This window comes from Epinephelus moara, chromosome 15 (assembly GCF_006386435.1).
Source record: "Epinephelus moara isolate mb chromosome 15, YSFRI_EMoa_1.0, whole genome shotgun sequence".
Taxonomy (NCBI): Eukaryota; Metazoa; Chordata; class Actinopteri; order Perciformes; family Serranidae; genus Epinephelus; species Epinephelus moara.
Genome location: NC_065520.1, coordinates 6,659,354 through 6,682,313, shown reverse-complemented (window position 1 = coordinate 6,682,313; position 22,960 = coordinate 6,659,354). Strand labels below are relative to the sequence as shown.

The window sequence follows — 22,960 nt, the reverse complement described above, 5'->3', positions numbered from 1 at the left end:
AGCAAGTGGCAAAATGACAACACACTCCCAATAACTTGCTGCATGTAGAGAAAATAAAAAAGGCGGGAAGGTGGCGGGGAGTGAAAAGATCGTCCCTGGAGTGTCAGTTCGTCGCTTCATTTCTATAAGGCTTATGATTGTGTTCGCCTGCCGAGAGAGGGGAGAACCTGTGCCACCCTGATATTTGCCCACAGCGATGACGTGCTTTGCGGGGTTTACTTATGGTAATGCCAGCTTGGGAGAGGTTAGAGGCTCTTTTATATCACCGCCTGGCCATAAAATAGAGGACTGGCACCCAGGGCTCCCAGCAACGGTCAAAGGAAGCAACAGCGCTCTTTTGTGCATCTCCCATCTCCCGTTCTACATTTTAGAAATTTAGTGTAGCCGTTAACTCTCATCCACAGCACAATGAGAACAGCACGACAACAGATAAATGTGAAAACGTTTTATGACAGTAATTGGATACAGCTTCGATATGCTCTAAGTAGAGTCAACAGTAAACAGTGAGATAAAATTACAAACAGTAACGCTGAGTTATGAGCTGCATCGCTCTCTTTCAGTCCCACTAACAGTGAAAACTACCATATAGAGAGGATATTACAGAGTATAAGTACATTAAATGGCTATTGCTATTGCATGAATTGTAGGAAAATGGAATTCGTAAATCTTAAAGGGACAGGTCACCCCCAAATTCATATTTTCTCTCTTACCTGTAGTGTTATTTATCAGTCTAGATTGTTTTGGTGTGAGTTGCCGAGTGTTGGAGGTATCAGCTGTAGAACTGTCTGCTTTCTCTCCAATATGATGGGACTAGATGGCACCAGCGCCAAAAAAAAAAAACATTTGAAAAAACTCAACAGCAGTGTCTCATTCCAGAAATCATGACCTGGCTACTCAAGATAATCCACAGACCTTGTTGTGAGCAGTTTCATGTGGGAATTAGGGATGGGCATTTTAAGTAACTTCCATATTGGAGCACTCACATAAAATTATTGTAGAGTTATTATAAAGTACTCAAGTAATCGCAAAAATAATCGAACACAGTCTAAGTTAACATCAGAAAAAATCAGCAAACTTTCTGTTGCTGCTGTTAAATAGGTTAGACACAACGCTGAAGGACCATCTCCAGGGTCCGCAGCCACTGTCCTTGTGGACAACGCTGTTCAGTTTCAGATGTATTTTTCTTGGTGCTTTGAGCACCACAAGCTGAATGTCATCTAGTTTCATTATATTGGAGAGAAGGCAGACATCTCTGTGGCTGATTTCCAACTGTCTCTTTAAGGATTTTAACTTACAGTACTTCCAGGATTTCATGATGTTGTGATCGCAACAGTTAACTCAAATTCAGCCAGTTCTTGTTAATTCTGAGCAACCTTGCAGTTTTGTCCAGTTACCACAATTTCACCGCAAATTTGACTAATTAAAGGAGTAAAATCTCATTTCATTGTAGAGCTGCGCACAGTGTATTGATTCGCTCAGCCCCGCCTTACCCCACTTTCTCTGTTTATCATGAGACTGCTGCTGCTCCTGGGACAGAGTAACACACAGTGACAGGGATTAGTGATGCGCGGGTCGGGGTTTTTTCCAGCCTGTGGGTCCTGCATTTATGAAATAATTTGACCCACTCCATCCCGCCCGCACAACCGCATCTATTTTCACAACCCGCCCCACCCCGCCCCCGCCACTATTAACGTACCCGTCTTGTGGCTCTCATGCTTGTATAGCTTATCACAGGAATCGCACTTCACGTAGCCAATGCTGCTGTCATCTGCTGCACTAACTACCTCACGGAAATTGTCCCAAACATGAGATTTAGCAGCTTGGCCTTATTTTCTTTTAACTCTGTACTCTCCCGACTGTAATCTTTCCCTCACTTCTTCTTCCATCTTCACCGCTTCATTGATTCTGGTTTGTTGTGGCTGCTGCTTGGCGATTTTGTGACGTCAGGTCGCAGGTTACGTTACGTAACATGCATTTACCTAACCTACAAGAGTGTTGTTAACAAGTAGGCTATATCCGACATATTTAATCTTTAATGACCCGCCCCACCTGCCCCGCCAATAAAGTGAACATTTCTTGACCCGACCCACGGGTAACCCGCGAGACCCGCGGGTTAAGGGTTGGCCCGCGCATCACTAACAGGGATGACTATTAGCATCACGTGGCTAATGTTACCCAACATTTACTAATGTGACAGAGTCAGAGTTTGGTGTCAGTGTGAGCAGCACTATAATGCAAACATGTGAGGTCCCCTCGTAGCTTACACCGAGTGGGCACCTCTCCTACAGCACAGGGCAGACAAATTTTAACATCTCTCATAGTGAGGACACTCATCATTTCAAACACACAACGAACTTTAACAGACCACTTTAGAACACTGGACACTGGATTATTGTAGTGAGTAACTGCTGGAGCTTTTTAACTTTACAAACTATAATGTGTCACAGTAACAGTGAGAGCTGTCAAGCTGTCGGAGGCACAGCAGGCTCCCTCACACCTGACGGTGAAGCTGTCGGGGGTCGGAATCCCAGGCTCTGTCTCACCTGATGGTGGTCTCCGTAATGTGATGCTAACACTACTGTGGTGTCTGCCTCATCTGTAATGTAGCCTGTTCTTCCTGTCAGTCACTTCACTGCTTTATCTTTGCCTTATAAATCTTCCTGAATGGCTCTGACATATATAACAAAGAAAAGTTTGGACTAGAAAAGATTTTTAAAAAAATATTTGTTTTATTTTTGTATCTAAAATCTTATTATAATAGAAAAAATGCCTAAAAATATTTTTGAAAAGCTCCTGTGAAGCTTCAGCAGGACTGACTTTAATGCCCTTATAATAAATGTGATCGTCTAAATATGTAGTGGGAAAAGAGTTGCGTGACAACTGTTTCCTGAAAACCTGAAAGCCTTTAAAATCATTAACTGTTCTTATGCAGTGAACATTTAGGGATGAGAGAGCATCACATGAACATACAATATGCCTTGTCTTGAGCATGTTTGCACATACACATGAATGCATCCGAAAGATGTTGACGGGGTGGGAAAGTTTGAGTCCTTTCGACTCCGTGCTCTTTGATGGAGGCAGAGGAAGGCATAGTGTTCCTTTCTTTCCACTGATGAGCGAATGTGTCTTTTTGTAGGCTAACTGGGGCAGCTAGTCCTTCACATGGACACAATGGCACATAGGCAGACTGGTACTGTACAGTACATGGCGTCGGTTGATAAGCAGACTGAGCAGCTCACCCATGAATACAAAGCAACATGAGGCTGAATGCAGGATGACGCTCACATACACAGCCTTTCACCTCTGTTGTGAGGCCCATTTTAACATGGTGACAATGCACAATCTGTGCTTTGATATCATGTGTGATTGTATGTGCTCATGCTTCCTAACGACCTGTAACAAAGCCTTTATGAATTAGTTCAAAATATACCAGCACCAGGTCATGCAAAGGCTAAACACTATGGGTTTAATTTCCAGTTATAAACTGAAATGATATTCATGCAAGTCATGTAGTCAAGCTAATGAATCTACCAAAATGGAAATATATGCAATGATATATTATAATAATAAGAGGAGAGACACACTCACTGCACAGTTACACAACCTCTTTAAATATGACTGATACACTGTTTTCTTTCTGAAACACCACTTTGTATCACTTCAGTTTCATTTCTGTAAGCACCACATTATGTTATTTCTCTTCAGTCCACTCAAAAGGCCGAGAAAACCTCTTTTTACTTTGACATTCTCCACATCGATTCTGCTTGGCTTTGACTATACCTTTTCTGTGATGATTTTGGGTGCATTCATACTTTTCCAAAACCTAATTAGTCATCTTCACGAGGCTAATTACTGTCCTCAGATTAAAGTGTGACAAATAAGTCTTGTCATTAGTTTTAGGAGCTTTAAATGGAATGTCTGGCAGTTTTTGCGTTGTAATATCAAGATCATGATATGATATTCAGCCTTGATCACAGATAGATTTAAGTTTCTTCTTTAAAGTCTGGGTAAAGTGAAAATAAATATGTTCTGAATTTTTTGCACGCAGAAAAAGGCGATCCTAACCATACTATATGATTGTGGCATTTAATGAAGATGTTTGTCCATGTATTTATTAGAGCAGTGGTTCCCAACTGGTCCAGCCACAGGGTCCAGATTTCTCCTTAGTCATTGGTTCAAGGTCCACACAGTTTATTCAGCATCATACTTGCGTTTTCAAGGTCCACACAGTTTATTCAGCATCATACTTGCGTTTGGCCTTGTCATCGAGCTAGTTTGCTGTCTCTGTCAAGTAGCTGTCCGTTATTCACTCACTCTACAGCAGGAAACAGCACTTCAAAATAAAAGCTCTGTGCTGGAAATTCACTGTACTTCTTTTACAAACTTGATAGGTTTGCAGTACGACGCAGTTCCCAGTCTTTGCACATGTTTTCAACAAGTATTGTCTACTGTCGTCTGCTAAGTAAGAAGTCATTGATTTTGCTTTACCCAGACTTGAAAATATTGAAACACAATTTGAAAGTCAGAATTATGTTTAATTTATGTGACAAAAGAATCATTTTGAGACCCTCTTGTCATTTTTTAATGAAAACTGACTCTTGGCTCATCTTCATGGATGTGGCTTCAACTTTTATTCTGAGATTGAATTAAGGAAGATGTCTTATATTAAAAACTTTTTCATCAAACTTTAATTTGATAGCAGTAACTACAGAAACAGTGAAGTTAAGGACAAAGGTTTGGAAGTTTGAGGGCTACTTAGCTGAAAGTGTGTAACAGCCACACAGGGTTGCAGCAATATACCGATTTTAAGGTATACCGTGATGTAAAGGTCGACAATAATCATACCGTTTACATTTGCTTATTTATGATATTGCAAAAAAAAGCAACTTGACGGAGAATCTCCCCTTTATGTTAGTTATTTTTAAAGGAAAGACTTTTTACACAGACTTCCTTTAATGGTTTCAAGTTTCACTTATAGTAACAAAATTTGTTCAACCAAGAATAACCCTTCAATTTTCGTTCCTTTAAGGGTTATTCTGACTAATGATAATATAAAATCTGTAATACGCCACAATATTTTCTGCGACGGTTTACATACAGTGAAAATCTCATACCGTTGCAACCCTACAGCTACAGTATATACATTGTAAAACTTTAGTTTTATGCTTTTTAGGATGAAAAATAGGTAAATATCAGATAACAGCAGATACTACTGTATACGTTTGGACAATCTAAACGGCTAAAGCTAAGTTTTTGTCAACGGCAGGAAACAGGTTGGAAAAAAATTGGTAAATCATCTTCATCTAACTCTTGTGTTTTGTAGTACCTGCAAATTTAACATGTTATTATAGAAAATTCCACATTTTATGGCATATCAATTTTATATATGTCAAAAGTCGGATTCTGGTCTCAATTTTGACAAAATATTTAGTTACTAGTTAGTTTTTCACCCTGTTGGTCTAGATTCTTGCAGCTCTTATTCTTTTCTTTTTCACAATAATTTCATTTTCATTGTCTCCAAAGATCTGAAAAACAAATTCACAGACAGGGAGCCTCTGAAATGCTTATTTGTAGTAAACTGTCTCCACTGACATTAATTGGTTTGACTCCATCTGCACTGATCTCTCCCTCCCACTCTGTGCTACTGTACCTTCACACTTTCTTCACACTTCACTGTTTTCCACACATTTATTTTTACCTGACACTGTGAAGGGAGACGAGTGTTTGATGAATGTTTCCTAAAAGGATTTTTCGAGGAAGTTTGAACCATGTAAAGTAGCGTTTCAACATTTGTACACTCAGTTTGAAACTAAGAAATATAGTAGCAGATTATGTCATTTTCAGAGTTAGTGGAGTACCGCTGTTGGATTTAGCTCTCCTTTGATGATTAAAAATGGGATAATGAAGAGTGAAATTATCCAAGGCTGATGATTGGCAGGGCAGAGTATTCATTATCATTCATTGTTATTAATTTTTTTTATACTAAGCGTGAGCCTCCGTGGCTGGAGCCAAGGTGACATGCCGTTCCCTTCTCCCTGTCTCCATTCACAACTCTGTGACAGCATTCACAAAAGACCAGAGGGCCTTTAGGCAATCAGACATGGCTCCCAAATTGGAGGTAATTGCTTTTTAGCTGCAGTGTCGTTGGGAAAGTGGATCAGAATTTGGCGTGTTCGGAGAGCACTTAAATAGGAGGGAGGAAGGGTACGGTAGATGAGCAGCGGCATGTAACAGTTTGTCCACCAAACAGGTTTCGTAACAGAGTGGCTCTGTGGAAGGCGCTCCGCGACAGATCAATGTGCGGAGCTCCCAGTTTAAGCTGAAAGCCTGTGAGACTGTAGCTCAGGTAACTCTCCCACCCTTTGGATTGATTCGTCTAAAGCTGCACAGCCGCCTGCTATCTGTTTAACATCAAGGAGGCTTGACAGGGGTGTTGGCGTCTGAGCTGCAGCTGGCAGGAATCAAAAATCACCCAGTTATCAGAGGTGATACAAGTAGATGGCAATTTTGTAATTTGATAGTTGAATTGGCACACTGCAGATCAAGTTTACCCGAGAATAAACTTGTGTGGATTCTACAGAGTGTAATTATTCACACAAACAACACAAAAGCTTTTCGTTCTCAGCCTGCAACAAGAACAAATGACACACCTCGTTTTAAGTACAGCAGGTAATCAGACCCAGGCGTGGCTCCTCATTAACGATCTTGTTGGAGACATTAAACTGTGGAAAATAATGGACGTAGCTACTGTGACGTCATTCACTTGTTTGTCAGCTTGAACTTGAGGACTGCACTGGGATTGGGATCCCACGGGTCAGACATTTGGAAGAACTTATCAGGAATATTACAGATAACAAGACCAACACCGAACCCCAGAGACACCAGAATTACTGCAATTATGAATGTAATTATGCACTAAAGCTATTTCGCTACCTATTAGCGACAGGTATGCATATCTTTCTTTATACCACAGTAAAATAATGTGTTTCCCTGCGGGATGGAAGAAGACTTAATTTACTGATAATCAATCTATTGTACAGGCATGTATGATCAGAATGTTTGTCGGTGCAGGCAGGAGCTGACACACCCTGTGGTAATGGGCGGGAATAGGAATCACTCTGCGGGAGCGGGCGGTAATGGTCAGAAATCCAGCGGGAGCAGGCAGGAGAGGGTTAGGAAAACAGTCCTGACGAGAGGGTGGAGCTATGGAGGAGCGAGGGTTGGATCAACTACGATCCTCAACTGTATCATCACGATGGTGTTTCGTATGATTGTGAAAAGGCAGGAAATATAACTGCTGAGTAAATTCTCTCCACCATGTTCTGCAGCAGTTCAGCACTCAGACCATGAATGAATGTATGAATCAATCATGATGTTTGGTTCGTCTCTCTCCATCCCTCTCTCAGCCTCCGAGCCCAACCTGAAGCTGCGCTCCAGGCTGAAGCAGAAGGTGAGCGAAAGGAGGAGCAGTCCGCTGCTGCGTCGTCGAGACAGCCCCATCACCACCGCCAAAAAGCGCTCGCTCGACATGGCAGGTGAGGGACACAGAACATACGAACACACAGCTGTCTGATGTTCAAAAGTTGTTGTTTTTTTGTATGTTCATGTGACTGTATTTAATTCATGTGTGTGTGCTTCAGACTCTGCGTGTAGCAGCGCCCCCGGCTCAGGCCCAAGCTCCCCGAATAACAGCTCCAACAACATCCCCAATGAGAACGGCATCACTGTGTCAGTCTCCAACAACACTGAGGTAACACACATACATAGGCTGATATATTGAGCTGTTATTTGTAAATTTATACAGTTTATTCTTGAATTCCTACTTCATTTAAAGGCAGATCTATAACTCTCTGGTCCTGAGGAGCATCCTGGGAGCTGCTACTCATAAAGATTTGCAATTTTTTGGCTTTTACTGAGGAGAGAGACATTATAGCATCAATTGATGGCCAAGGTGCTGATTAATTTCTCCCCTGCAGCAAATAGAATAGTTGGAAAACTCTAAATACTTTTCATTTTTGGCATAAAACTTTCACAACATTTAACCCTTTGAAACCCATATCAGTGTCAGGTTTCCTATGCTGCCTTCAAACCTAAATTATAAACACATTTTACTGCTTTTTGCTGTCAGAGTAGCCTCGCTTTTGTGTGTTGGTGTGAGCTACAGGTGCTTATTGTTAGCTTTCCAACTTAGCAGCCTATAGCATGTACAAAGAGTGAGGGATGATGGGTCTGTGGAGCAGGAAGACAGCCAAGGAGCTGGCGAGATGCTATTTGTGGCAGCCATTAGGGGCACTCAGGCAGTGTGTAGGAGGCTGATGGCCATGACGCCAGGAGGGTGCAAGCATAGCTCTTTCCCCATGTGTGGACATCTACTGCTCGAGTGTTTGCCCCTGCGCTGTTCTTCTTCATGATTCAAATAAATCATTTAAATGTGCTTCCCAGGCGTCTCTGGCCCAGAGGCTGTGCAGCGGTGCTGAGCGGGGCTCCGTTAACCAGCTGTCCCTCTACACTTCACCATCCTTACCCAACATCACCCTGGGGCTGCCCGCCACTGCCACCGCCACTGCTGCTTCCAATGTAAGGAGGAATCTGCTGCCAAGAAGGCGAAATTACTTGCAGACTGTTTATCTGTGAATGTGTTTATCTGGAGTGCGAGCGTTTATTTAAAAGCAGCCCTCACCCTCTCTGCTCTGCCTCTTTTCAAGGTGACTTCAGCCCAGCAGGATGGAGGTCTGCAGCCGGCCCTCTCCCTCAGCCCACCCTTCCTTTCCGGCGGCCACTTGACCCCCTACCTGGCTGAGGCTGGAGCGGGAACAGGCGGGCACGGTGCGCACAGTCCACTGCTACAACACATGGTGCTGATGGAGCAGAGCCCGGCACAGAGCCCCCTGGTGACAGGTAGGAGTAGTTTTACTAAAGCTAAGGTTTGATAGTCATAAAAGTATCAGTTAGTTTTTATAAAACGGATAGTGATGAGAGGAAAAACAGCAAATCAGCAAACAGCAAATCCATCTCTGACTAGAAGTATTATTCAATTTTGAGATGTGTGTCCGTGGTACACTGTGTGCCCCCTCTCACTGACAGACGTCCATTCACAAGCTCAAACTAATGAGCTCCTTTCAAATGTCAGCGTATGCTACAAGAGTGTGACATGGTTGCATTGTGCACCCTTTCCCATCAGCTCATTCACTGACTACCACTTCGCTGCTATTTTCAGCGGCATGCTAGCACTGAATGGGCAGTGACGCACATAGCAGACGCATGCATGTGTGTATCCACGCACAACAAACGTACGGACAAGGACATGTGCACGCCCACATGCGGGCCGAGAACAGACAGTGGATTTTAACAGCTCGGATGCAGCAATTTAGTTCACAGCTCAGACGGGGTGTATGTCATGTTGTAGCCATAAAAAAAAACCTCTTCATATAGCGCCGCTGTGCCATGTGGAAGCGATGCATCAAGCTTTTTTTCAGAAACAATTTGAAAACACTCTGGCTGTTAAGTCATTTTCTCTGATATTCACACAGTAATCAAGCTTCTCGGATAATTTCCCCGGCTCCACCGAGTCTGTTTTCCTTGCTCTCCTCACCCGGATGATACACTGTAAAATGGACTAATCTGTTCACTTCTCCCTGCTCGGATCATCACAATAGAAGAAGCGCAGTATGGCAGCACAGATGGCAGTTTTTATTTGGTTCACAAATACATCTGCTGACTAATCTTAGGTCCAACACCATTAAGAGCAAAAGTAGGGATCCATGTGTTGATGTGAACAAATCGTATATTCATCTTGCATTTTAGTTATTTAGCTGAAAGTCTCATCAATACAGCTGACAAGAAAAGGTCACATTCTGCTTCAGTGTCTCCTTAACACTCAGTCAGTGTTTGTCCTTGCTTGAAATGAGACACCGCATGTTTACAAGCAACGTATTTAGGGAGATCTGATAATTATAAATGTGTGTGAAGTGATTTTGGTGCTACTACTGTATAAGAGTGAAGCTATTCCATATTTTTTCTAATAAAAAATCCCCCAAATGATGCAAAATCACAGAAATCAACCAAGTGCAACGCTTGTTAGAAAAGTCTTTCCCATCTAGAGTTTTGGCGTGAAGAAATTTAGGGGCCACCTCGTAATTTTCTAAGCAGGAAAATCCCTTTCACTCTTGCTCATAAAGACAATATAAACCTCTTCTGACTGGATGACACTGAACAGTCATTTCGCTTTGGAAATGTCAATTTCTTTAAAGGAGTCACCAAAGTGGGCCTTGCAGACACAGACTCATGCATCACTGTGACACCCAGTCTAAATACCTCATGAGGTTGGGTTTTTTGGAGTGGCGGAAAGTCAGGTCATCATCGAAACACTCACCGTTGAGCGCTGCAGCTTTCCTAAACAGCTACATGACTGAAAGTTGTTTGGACTCAAGGTTTAGCAAGACCTACCTCACCCAAACTAAATGCTTTTTTTGTTATGGTGTAAAAGCCAGATAACAACTTAGAGTTGAAACAGAGCTGAGTGGTCACTGATATGATGTCAGACATATCAGATTCATCACGACGACTTTGCAGCCTCACCTTCAAAGATAATATATGTAACTTTTGTACATTAAAATGTCTTAAAACAGCTAGACCTATTTTATATGTTTTGTTGAGTTGTGCGCGTGTGTCATTTGTTCGCTGTCATCCATCATTGGCTTCATATCCCCCTTGCGTCTTCCGCCAAAAGCTGTCATGACTTGACTTTTTATCCAGTTTTAAGCCACATTTTTAATGATACATGTTTAAGTTCTTGGTTGTTTTTCCCTGTTTGTTTTAACTGGAAGAAGGATTTCAGTCATCAGATGTCTGGATCTTAAGTTATCAGAGAAATAAGCTGAGGAAACGTTAGCTGCAGCTCGGCTCCAGCCCGTAGTGCCAAACAGTATCGGAAAAACAATGATTTGCAACATGAAACTGCTTTATTAGGGGCTTCTACTGGTTTAAATCACCAGGTTGGTTTATTTTGGAAAGTAAAAGACCTCTGCTAATAATTCGGCTCCCGGTAAAAGCCTCCTGAACGTCTGGTTCTTAAGTTATCAGAGGAAAAAGGCGAGCACACGGTAGCAGGAGCCCCTCCACGACGAGTCAAAACAGCATCGGAGAAACACAGATTTTTAATGTGAAACTGCTTTAATTAGTGTTTTTACGGGTTTTAATCGTCTGGTTCATTTGTTTTGGTGAGGAAGAGAAGTCTGTGGATAATTCGGCTCCTGATAAAAACAATGAACACTGAAGGAACTCTGACCGAGAGAAACTGACTACAACTAGAGAATTCCTCCGTCTTTTGCCATTGTTTTAATTGAGACCCCTAGCGTCAAAAAATTATGGTACATTTAGTGTGTACGAAGTTTATAGAGTGTTTGTTTTTTGAATGAAGATGAAGAAAGAAAGCTCTCCTGAAGGATATTTGTTTATGCTCTGTCGTCATCACCTCTTCTTGTTTGTGTCCAAGGTGTCAGCGGCCTGTCTATGTCGCCAGCAGCGTCCATGGCCAAGCTGCAGCGGCAGCACCGGCCCCTGGGGCGGACCCAGTCTGCCCCCCTGCCCCAAGGGAGTGCCGCACAGGCTCATGCCCAGGCCCTGGCCCTGCAGCAGCTGGTGGTCCAGCAACAGCACCAGCAGTTCCTGGAGAAGCACAAGCAGCAGTTCCAGCAGCAGCAGCTCCACATCAACAAGGTGAGAGGTGGAGACACTTCTGTCTTTTACTTCCCCTTTTCTCCCCTCCTTTCTGCTGCCACATTGTTGTTAAAGCATCAGAAAACAGGGAGACTTTTCTGCACTTGGGCATCGTGAAACTGTCAGGCTAAAAATAACAAATCTTAAACTAGAACATTGAGCCTCCAGTGTACAGGATTGTCTATACTCCCATGATTCTCTTTGAATGCAAATGACCCTCACTGTGCTGATGGAAGAGACCATAGATCTGACATCACATTCAAATAAGCTGATAATTAATTAGGGCTATAAGCCACTGTGGGCCAGCACAGCAGCTGTAGTGTAGTTGTTTGTGTAGGCGGCAGCCAGTAACACAGCCAATAACGTGTTAGCTGTGGATGTCTGTGAAGTCCTTGATTTTATTCTGCTGCTTTCTTTCTCTCTGTAGTATTTTTGTTTGCGAGTAGGCGGAGGCAGGTATGGGTTAACATGTATAGCAATGTGTGTGTGTTTGCATCCACGTCTCTGTGACCATGGCCGAGACAGTTGCCACGGACTGCGAGGTAACCGAGCGCTGCTATGGCAACAGAGCGGAAGCTGCTGCCTAATATGGTCACGGAGGGAAGCGAGCAGCCGCCGCTTTGGACGGCTTTACCTATTCGAGCAGAGTACTCGCTGGAGGAGAGGTGGGTGGATGAAACAAGGGATTTCCTCTCCTCCTCCTCCGCCTCCCCCTGCTCTGCTCCGCTCTTCTCTCACTCCCTCCATATGTTTCAAAGCTCTCCAGTGGCAGCTTTTCACACAAACATCTCTATAACAGCCTCTGGCGCGGCAAGGACGGATTCTGCGGGAGTTTTTGCGAGGACAAGAATGAAAATCCACACTTCAAACAATGTTTTATTCTGTGTAATGAATCATGATACAAGATTTGATTCTGAATTCTCTGATGTGAGAAGTCGTGTCTGTTTAGTTGCTTTGTGGAAAATAAATTAACAGCAATTTGTATGATAGCGTCATCTGGCTTCAGGCGCTAATATGTGAAAAGAAGCTGTTTTTCCGTGATTATGTCACTGGACACTGAACAAATCTTCAGGTTTCAGACTGACAAACTAGGGATGCAACAATCTGACTTTTTCCTCTCTCCGTAAAGATTCAGATACAAAAACTTGAAATATTTTTCACAGTTTTCATATTCATCAACCAAACAATTAATCGATTAATCAAGAAACAGGGTTTGCACCAGTGGTTGAGGTGCTTGGATTTTAGGGGAAAAAAATCAAGCACTGGAATACAATAAAAATCGCCTTTTTTTTAACAAAGTGCTTGAAAAGTCCTTGAAATTCAAATCAACCACATCATGCTATCTTTTATTTTGACCAAAGTTTTGTTCATCAAATCATTATAATTACTTTGCTCAGATGCAGAAATCGCTCAACGTTTGTTTGTTGCTTATTTTTAAAAGCCTGACGCGTCACCAGTTAACGATGCAGTCTCCCTTGATGATGCCCCACCATTGATTGTTGATTATTTTCACTTTGCTCTGCCCCAGCAAAACGTTAGCCTTTGTTGACATGGCTGAACTTTACAAGACTGAACTTTAAGTACACAAAAAACGTCAGCCATTATTAATTAACTAATCATTAACTTATGATTAGCTTCTCTATCACATTTGACTGGGAGCTACTCAAGAACTGACCATTAACTAATGGTAAGTTACTCATTTGTTCCTCAGTAAATACTTGTTTTTGTGTACCTTACTGTGTTACCCTTAATTTAATGGAGGCATGTATTGCTGCATCCACATTTGGTTTGTAGCCAACACGTCACACCCCTACAGACACGCCCACCACTAGTACAAGACAATCCCAACGGTTATTTGAACCCTGCCACAACATGTGACGTTGAGGCCAAATGTAGAAGTAATCCACTTATTGCCGAAAACTAAAAGTGAAACTTAAGTTCCAGCTCGCACTGTTTCTTTGTAGTGAGTTCCTATGGTTATGTTGATGTTCTCGCTCTGAAGCTCTCTGGATTGGAAAGTTTCTAAGCGTGAGAAAGTGGTGCAATATAGTAATACAAGCCCCATGGCTCTCAAGCCATTCAGATATTTAGTTGAGGATTTTATACAGTTACATCTAAAGAAGAGTGTGATTAGTATCCCTTCACTGAAAAGAGAGACATTGATCACATCATTTATTTATGTTTAATGAAAAATAGATTTGAAAGTGAATTATCTGCTGTGAGAGAAGTCCTTGAAAATGAAAAAAAAAAATAGCGCTTGAAAAGTTTTTGAATCTCATTTCGTAATGTCTGTATGAACCCTGAAGAAAATAACCTTTGTGATGCATCAACAGACAGTAAGACAAAGAGGTTTCTGGGAAAGTGCAGCAGAGGAGGGCAGCGGGGTCAAGGGAGGAGGTGAAAAATGTGTTTGGGGGGGGTTAGACGCAGGAGAGACAAGAGCAGTAGAGGAGAGGAGGAGGGAGGGGGTGAATGAGAGTGAATGCTCTGACGTCAATGCTGCACCAGATCTGTGCCAGGGGACCCAGAAAGCTTACAGCTCTGGGAAACACACACACACACACCTGTAGTGATAGCCCACTCCTGAGACTCCTCTTTCTCACAACTCTCATCACATCATAAACACTCACACACTATGGAGGCGAGTACTCCGCAGCCTTGAATGGCACTTTGAATGGTCCATGTCAGCGAGAGTGAATGAACACACAACTGAATCACTACCCGGTTAACAGCAGGCCCCAGAATGAGTCGATGAAAAGCAGCACAACAGGGAGTGTGGAATGTCTCTGTTCGACGAGACACATTTTGCCCCCGAGTACAGACGGCAGAGCGGCCACTCACATTCAATTACAACGGATAGGTTTGAAATGAGCAAGACACCAATCTGACTGAGTAATCCAAATTAAGCTTGTTAAAAGAAGAATGCTCCAGAGAAAGGAGTGATTTGCCAGGAATTTGATTCAGAGGAGAGCGTGCCCGTTTGTCTGAATGTAGCCTCACACGTCGGAGGGGATTTGTCACATCCTGCTGTTCGATTGTGAAATAAATTTCACATCGTAGCGTCATCCTCTTCTTCTCCTTTCTCCCCCCCCGCTGTTTCAAGCAGATGATGACCAAGCCCAGCGAGTCGCCCGTGGGCCGCCAGCACCAGAGCCACCCGGAGGAGACGGAGGAGGAGCTGAGGGAGCACCAGGACGGAGGAGCTCTGCCGCCGGGGGTCACCATCAAGCAGGAGCCGCCTGACCCGCAGGAGCTGCAGGAGGAGGCACTGCAGCAGCACAGGGAGCGGGAGAGGCAGGCGGAGCAGGAGCTGCTCTTCAGACAGGTAGAGGATGGGGAGCTGGAGAAGTTAAATCTGCTGGAGTGTACAGCTGTAAAACAGCGTGGGCTGATAGAATCAATACGAAGTTTGGGAGAATTGATTCCGACTCGACTTGGCACTAATGTATTGTGTTCCTGGGGAAGTCCTGCAGAGGTGAAAACTCAGAGAAACAGACACATAAATGTATTTAGGGCTGTGAAAATGCCGCTCTTTGTCCTGTGACATCTCTGTGATTAAATGCTGAGGGAAAATTGAAGCAGTATCATTTGTTTTGGCTGCCATCTTTTGGCCATAAGTTGCACTTGCACTATAGAATATATTGAAGCAATTTTTCTTCCCCCTGTTGTTCCCTAATGTATTTACATTTTAGGTGTTTCACTAAACAACTCAGCATGACGACTGTCGAATTCATCTTCTTTATTGATGTTTCTCTGTGTGTATGAGCAGCAGGCCCTGTTGTTGGAGCAGCAGCGGATTCATCAGCTCAGAAACTATCAGGCCTCCATGGAGGCTGCCGGCCTGTCAATCTCCTTCCCAGGACACCGCCCCCTGTCCAGGGCCCAGTCGTCTCCGGCCTCAGCTCCCTCCTTCCCAATCAGCGTCCCAGCCCCTGATCCTCCCGTCAAACCTCGCTTCACCACAGGTCAGCATCACCCTCCTCTTTCATTGGACTTTTTCAAGTTTCACTTTTAAATAAACTGCTGTCAAACTGCCAGTTGTATTTATTCCCACAACTGTAGCTTCTCTCTGGTCTGCCTTAAGCATTCATTTGAGAGGTTTTTGGCTTTGAATTTACTTCCTTCCTAATGCACTGGGGACTGAAAGGAGACATTTGCATCCAAAAAAGCAGGTGAATTGGCCAAAAAATGGTGTAATGGTTCCAGCCTCCATCTGGTAGCAGTAATAGTCGAGTTAGAGGAGCTAATCTTGCCAAAACCATTTCTGTCTTCACTTTTTCTTCCTCTTAGACATCTGACTCTGTGAACAGAGATGAGGATGACAAAGGGAAGAAGTTGCTCTTGAATAAAGAATGAAGCTCCGACCACCAAATCTTGTATTCCTCTTAAAATAATGTTAACACCACAATGATGCCACATAGTGTAGCAGTTTGTGCGTTCATGCACCAGTGTTGGAGATATTTTTATACCAGTTTGGCCTACTTTACTCCCACTCTGTTCCAAACTGCATAGAAAATTTAAGAAAGTTTCAGTAACTGTTTCATATTCATGTGAATTCAGGAAGAAATTTCAATATTTAGCCAACTATAATTACCTTAAAATTTACTTTTAAACACCAGTCTTTCCCTTATATTTATTTAGCAGCGCCACTGCTATAAAGAAAATCTCCCTGAATGTAATTGACTTGCTTTCTTTACTTAAAGGTGCCACTATTGGGGATGAGCAAGGATTATGAATTGAACAGCCCCAAATAAGGGTGCTAAATAGCTTCAACAGTGATGAGATGATGCAGAACACACAAGACAATTTCTCTAAGTGCTGCGAAAATAGCGTCTCTGGTCTGGTGGTTCTGACAAACTGAACGTTCTCTGTTACATTAATGGTTGCTAACCAGATGTCCAGCTCACCTGCCTGTCCCATGCTTAGCTTGCCACACACACCCTGCACTGAACGCTCCACTGACAGTGTTTTCATTTAGCTTTGTTCTGTCCTGTTTTGTGCACACACTTTTGCAGATAATCGAATCTAAAAATATATACCAAATAATTTTCCCTCGGTTGACCAACTGATTAGTGATTTCATTGTCAATGAGTGCATGTTTCTGTGTGTGTCCTCAGGCCTGGTGTACGACTCTCTGATGCAGAAGCATCAGTGTATGTGTGGAAACACCAACAGTCACCCCGAGCACGCCGGCCGCATTCAGAGCATCTGGTCTCGGCTGCAGGAGACCGGGCTCAGAGCGCAGTGTGAGGTATGTTGCAAGAGGAAAAGACTCAACACTGAACATTACACTAAAGTAGTAAACTGCATATGAGATTTGTATCCCTCTGTGTGTGTGTTTGTGTGTGTGTAGTGTATCCGTGGGAGGAAGGCCACTCTGGAAGAGCTGCAGACGGTTCACTCTGAAGCCCACGTCCTGCTGTACGGAACCAACCCTCTCCGACAGAAACTTGATTGTAAGCTTACACACACACACCCATGCACGCACGCACACACTGGAATTACTCAACTGCTATTATCCAGTCACTAACTGTCCCTAATTCAATGTTTATTTCCTGTTCATCAGGTTCAATCACTCCCATGTTTGTACGGCTACCGTGTGGAGGAGTGGGGGTAAGGAACACTCACATTCAGACAGTGAATTATTATTATTATTATTCCTCAAGTGATGTGATTTATCCAATAATAATCAAATAATATGCAATATAGTTTAGTTTAGTTTATTAGGATCCCATTAGCGACTGCAAGACAGCTCCTGTTAATACAATAACTGCCAGATTGGGGCTAAATTTTGCTCTGATTACCTGATGATGCTCCATTATTATAATATTAAGTATTTACATAATACTATACATTCACATTTGTATATTTCTAAACAAACATCACAAGTGCATTGAAAGGAATAGTTTCCAGGAAAAACATCGGGTCTCATTCATGAAACATTAGTAAATCTGTGAGTATATTTTGCACATAAAAAACCTTGGTACTAAAAACCTACCTCGGCTTCATGAACACTGTGGAAAACTCGATCCACAGTGATCATAGGTACGTGTGTATGTTCATGAATGGCAATCAATCATAAACTGACAGCATGCTCCTACTAGTCAGTAATTAGCATACATCCCTGCCCATGAATAGCCAGTGATCACCATATATGGAGGTGATAATTACTATAGATGGGTGCATCCTATCGACCTGTGAACATGGAGTAAACGCTGAGATTGAAGTTATTTTAGGTGAAGTGGGGCTGAGAAAAACTTTTTTTTTTTCCCTGTTATTAGTAATGTGACAGGGACAGGTAAATCAAAGGCTTGGAAGGAGGTAACAGGTGCCGTTAACTAACTTCTGAAAAATGATAAAACAGGGACAGGATGGAGAGACAGGGCAAGGTTTTTTGGTATTGCACCTTTTAAACATAAGACATTTCCAAGGGCTTCACATAAGGCAAATAAATGCATCATGGCTTTTTAAAAACTGCTGTAATACGCACCAGGGTGCCCATCCTTTTAGGACTGGTTTATCAAAATCTGTAAAGTAGCCTCTTATGAGCAGAGGTCTTATAAAAGCACAGATTAATTAATTGGTAATCTCTTAATTTCCTTCACTGTCTTTCCAGATTGTGGATTTAGCTCAGGTGTGAGTATAACACAGTTCTTATGTTTTTTAGGTGGACAGCGACACCATTTGGAACGAGGTCCACTCCTCCAGCGCGGCTCGACTCGCTGTCGGCTCCGTCGTGGAGCTCGTTTTCAAAGTGGCGACAGGAGAGCTGAAGGTATCACTCGTCTGGTTACTTGATTTCTCACATCACCTGTGCGCTTCTTTATTATCTTAAAGACATGATGGGGTTAGCACAGGCTTTGAAAGGGATTGAAAGTTTGTTGAAATACATTTCCTAGGACATTTCAAATGATTCAGCACAGTTTGTTGTGTTGTATTGATTGTAACTGCAAAACTAGGCTCAGGCTGCTTATTTATATGCTAACCCAGCTCACTTTCTCAGTGCTGCAGCTGTAACAGTTGTGCTCTTAGTGCTTGAAGTGCTTTATACAGGATTGTTTCCCAGTCAGAGTTTCATTAAAGTCCCCCCTCTTTGTGTCTGGAGTGCGTATTTGGCTCAATCACAGTGTTTCTAGCAGTGGTTTGCCACTGCTCAGTAAACAGAGGAAACATTGAGTGGTGATCAGTGCCGCTGTGGCTAAAAGACTCCTGTCACTGCTGTCTGTCTCTCCAGAATGGTTTCGCTGTGGTCCGCCCTCCTGGACACCACGCGGAGGAAAGCACTCCCATGTAAGGCCACAGCCGTCACCACACTCAGCTGGAGACACTTAATCTATGCATATACAAATACCAGCGCTGTAACAGGCTCGTCTGGAATAGAAATTACATAAACCATTGAGTTTAATGCTGAATGCCTTGATTCTGCTTTATTTATTTTTCATATCCTCCTGGAGCATATTTTAAATGTTCTATAACAACATGAAAAAGGGAAGTGCTTTGTAACCAGCAGGACGACTCAGCCCTTCCTGTCTTTGCTGCTGTTTCAGGGGTTTCTGCTACTTCAACTCGGTGGCCATCGCGGCCAAACTGCTGCAGCAGAGACTCAATGTCAACAAGATCCTCATCGTTGACTGGGTCAGTCTCTCTCATGTCTGTGGTCTGACGTAGTGGGGAAGTAAAAGGCACACGGTGAGGCGAATATGTAATTTTATTGTGTGTACTATCTAACCTCAGGATGTTCACCATGGCAACGGCACCCAGCAAGCTTTCTACGACGACCCCAATGTCCTTTACCTGTCTATTCATCGCTATGATGACGGCAACTTCTTCCCTGGAAGTGGAGCACCTGATGAGGTGAGTGTGTTAAGTTAATATGGAGTGATACAGAAAAACAGAGGCAAACTTAACACCTCACAGCGAGTTGACGTATGATTGTGAGTCACCCGTGTTTCTCTCTGCAGGTGGGCAGTGGGCCCGGAGTCGGTTTCAATGTCAACGTTGCTTTCACTGGAGGCCTCGATCCACCCATGGGAGATGCAGAGTATTTGGCTGCCTTCAGGTACCAGATAACAACATCACCACATCACATAAAGACAAACCAGCTTCACCAGAGTTTGTTTTCACAGCTTCAGTCCTAATTATACTTCAACTGCTTTTTATTACCGACATCACAGTCGTCATGCAAGTGTGGAAAACATATTAAAGGGGCGAAGGGTAAGCTAGCAGGTCGTGTAAATTCATGAAGGAACTATTTTCTTTCTACCACACTACACCCTCCAACTGAATCACCACACAGAAGGAAGTGTGCATCTAGCTCACCCAGCACCACTGAGCTAGCTAACGTTACAGCTCAGCCGAGGAGGACGCCATTAATGTTTATATCTCGCACTGTCATGAGCATGAGCCTTTCGTCCATGAGTAGGTGCACACTTCCTTCTGCACAGTGATGCAGTTGGCGGGTGTAGTTCGGTAGAATTTATCCTATTTTATCACCATATCGTCCACCCCTACTAATTTTTCTAAAATTGTAGGTGATGACATCAGATGGCTTGGTTTCAGAACTCAAAGATATTCAGTTTAGTGGCTCATAAGACAAATAAAAGCAGTGAATGTTTGGTGTTTTTGCTTGAAAAATGAGATTAACAGATTATAAAAAATACTTGCTGGTTAATTGATTAAATGAGGTGGGTATAATCTTCACACTTGACCTTCCGGTTTCAGGTCAGTGGTGATGCCCATAGCCAATGAGTTCGCCCCGGACATGGTGCTAGTCTCCTCTGGCTTCGACGCTGTGGAGGGACACCCTCCACCACTGGGCGGCTACACTTTGACGTCCAAATGTGAGTACAAGATTACCTTAAGTGTTCTTCTTATCTCGCGCTGCAGCACTTGACCACACAAAAGAGATAGCTGGGCGCTGAGATGAAGTTTTAGTTTGTGAGGGTGACAAACTGCTGAAGTGAAAATGAAATTCAGCCGCTGTCTCACACCGCACATTCATTTGCATACATTCACACGCTTCCTGTCACCTCCCCTCAGGTTTCGGCTATCTGACCAGGCAGCTGATGACCCTCGCCGGAGGTCGGGTGGTCCTGGCTCTGGAGGGGGGTCACGACCTCACTGCCATCTGCGACGCCTCTGAGGCCTGCGTGGCCGCCCTGCTAGGCCAGGAGGTAAGGAGGTCACTTTGACAACACGCAGGATGTGAATCCTAATTAAAGGCCCGCATGTCATATCAAAGGGTCGCTGCTGGAGAAAAGTGGAGGGGACAAAGTGTGGCGTGTTTGTGTGGCTGTCAGCAGTGCTTTCATTCTCATTAATGAAAATACGTATAACTAAATATGCTTGTCAACAACCTTTTCCCACAACTAAGACTATAAGAAGACGATACCAACATGCAGTATCATTGAGGGAAAAAGACAAAACTAAAATGTAGTTTAAAAGATAAAAATTTTCTTTGACAAAAAAGACAAAAAAAAAATTAATTACTGTATCAGAAGGGAAACAATATGGCCATAAAATAATAATTTTGACTCGACCAGACTGACTTAAATATTCAATATAATCTGAGGACTAAAAAAGACAAAAATGTCAGTTTTCACTGACTAAAACTAAAATAGTTTCTGCTTTCTTTGACTAAGATGAGACTAAAATGCTCTGATTTTTAGTCAGCTAAAACTTGATTTAAAAAAACAGAATGAGGTTGAATAATATGATAAAAACTAACACAGTACTAAGAGAAAATAAAAAATAGCTCTGTTCTTACCCCTGCTATTCCAGTATTTTAGACCAACCTGTGGAAGTGAAGTAATTTAATCCAGTTTTAATCTGTTGTGTTGGCAGTGTCATGGAAAAACCAACAGAAAACAAAAAAACAAAAAGTAGATTATTATTGAGGACAAAGCTGCATTTATTACATTCAAATATAGCATTACTTCAGCTGTAATTTGATCTCCTCCTTCTTAATTTTACAAAGCATGAAAGCAGTAGTGGAATCATCTTGTGGGGAATTTTAAATTACTTTTTGTTTTGATAAATGAGAAAGTGACAAATACAGGTCCTTAAATGTTTAATTGTAATTCAGGAGGTGTTAGTTGTTGAGGACTGGTGAATGGATGTAGGTGGGGGGTGAAGGTGGAAGACGGATGGGATAAGCAGAGGGAAGGATGGGGTTGGGAGGATGATGGATGAAGAGAAGGGAAAGGGAGAGTAGGTCGTGATGATTAGTTCATGATTAGTTGTCATGTTTTGTAGGGTAATGTGTATGATTATAATGCACATTGCTACACATTTCAGCAGCTTTTAAAAATACTATTTAGTTAATTAAAATTGTGAAGAACAATTTCAAATGGCTCTTATAAAATAGAGAGTGTTTTTTCAGAGAGTGTTTAACATTATAGATTAAATTGTTCTCAATTTTGACTGTTTTATAAGTGTTTTCTTACTTTTAGGTGACTAGTCTAAGTTTAAACTTACTTTTAAATGTCAGGGAGATTAATCATCAGGAACATCCTTATTTGTAAGAAACAATTGATACATAACTATATCTATGTACAAACATGCACAAGACAAATAAAAAATAACAAAAATAAGTAAATACATGAATAGAAATAAAATACTAGAGTTAAGAAAATAATGACGACAGAATGCTAATAAAAATGTGTAAACATAAAACTGTTTGGATGAACTGATGTGACATTATTTCCAGGTCAGCCCCTCTTGTGGAAAGTTTTATCAGGGTACCCGCGGATCCTTGAAAAGTCTTAAAAAGTCTTAAATTCATGTATCTAAAAGTAAGGACTGAAAATGTCTTAAATTCATTAGAAATGTCTCAAATTGGTCTTAAATTCATTACTCAAAGGTCTTAAAATTGTTGCAGAAGGAATATTTAATCTGACTTTATTTCTTTTCTTTTTTTTTATTCTCGCGGCACTTTCTGTGAGTATCCATGCGCCATCCAATAACGGTGCACGCTGGTGGTAGCATATACACAATGAATGGGTTCGTCGGCGGAGGTCTGCGCTTTGCGCGCTCTGTGTGAAAAGGGCTTAACGCTGGCCACCTGGCATTCAATATGCCGCTGTAGTGGTTTGTTTTCCAGACATGTGAGTATCTTTGAGCAGTGAAAGTTATTATTTATGACTTTTTACTTGTCGGCAGTGATTTGTTTTCCACAGAGCTCTGCGTGCGAGCATTTTACTCGCATTTGTGACTAAAAATAGTTTTGTGCCAGCAAAATATA

The 22,960-nt window shown here is 42.5% G+C and overlaps 1 protein-coding gene across 3 annotated transcripts in view; it reads left to right on the top strand.

The window, feature by feature from the left end:
- The window catches only part of LOC126401892 (histone deacetylase 4-like), a 72,773-nt gene that overhangs the window by 44,896 nt on the left and 4,917 nt on the right, over positions 1-22,960 (top strand). For all 3 annotated transcript variants that reach the window (XM_050063445.1, XM_050063446.1, XM_050063447.1), the window contains 17 exons: positions 7,407-7,535; positions 7,641-7,750; positions 8,443-8,577; positions 8,706-8,898; positions 11,495-11,718; positions 14,825-15,043; positions 15,488-15,683; positions 16,836-16,969; positions 17,072-17,174; positions 17,285-17,331; positions 18,386-18,493; positions 18,953-19,008; positions 19,266-19,353; positions 19,453-19,572; positions 19,680-19,777; positions 20,440-20,558; positions 20,758-20,891. In XM_050063445.1, coding sequence (XP_049919402.1) covers positions 7,407-7,535; positions 7,641-7,750; positions 8,443-8,577; positions 8,706-8,898; positions 11,495-11,718; positions 14,825-15,043; positions 15,488-15,683; positions 16,836-16,969; positions 17,072-17,174; positions 17,285-17,331; positions 18,386-18,493; positions 18,953-19,008; positions 19,266-19,353; positions 19,453-19,572; positions 19,680-19,777; positions 20,440-20,558; positions 20,758-20,891 — 2,213 coding nt within the window. The remainder of the gene's footprint in view (positions 1-7,406; positions 7,536-7,640; positions 7,751-8,442; positions 8,578-8,705; positions 8,899-11,494; positions 11,719-14,824; positions 15,044-15,487; positions 15,684-16,835; positions 16,970-17,071; positions 17,175-17,284; positions 17,332-18,385; positions 18,494-18,952; positions 19,009-19,265; positions 19,354-19,452; positions 19,573-19,679; positions 19,778-20,439; positions 20,559-20,757; positions 20,892-22,960) is intronic.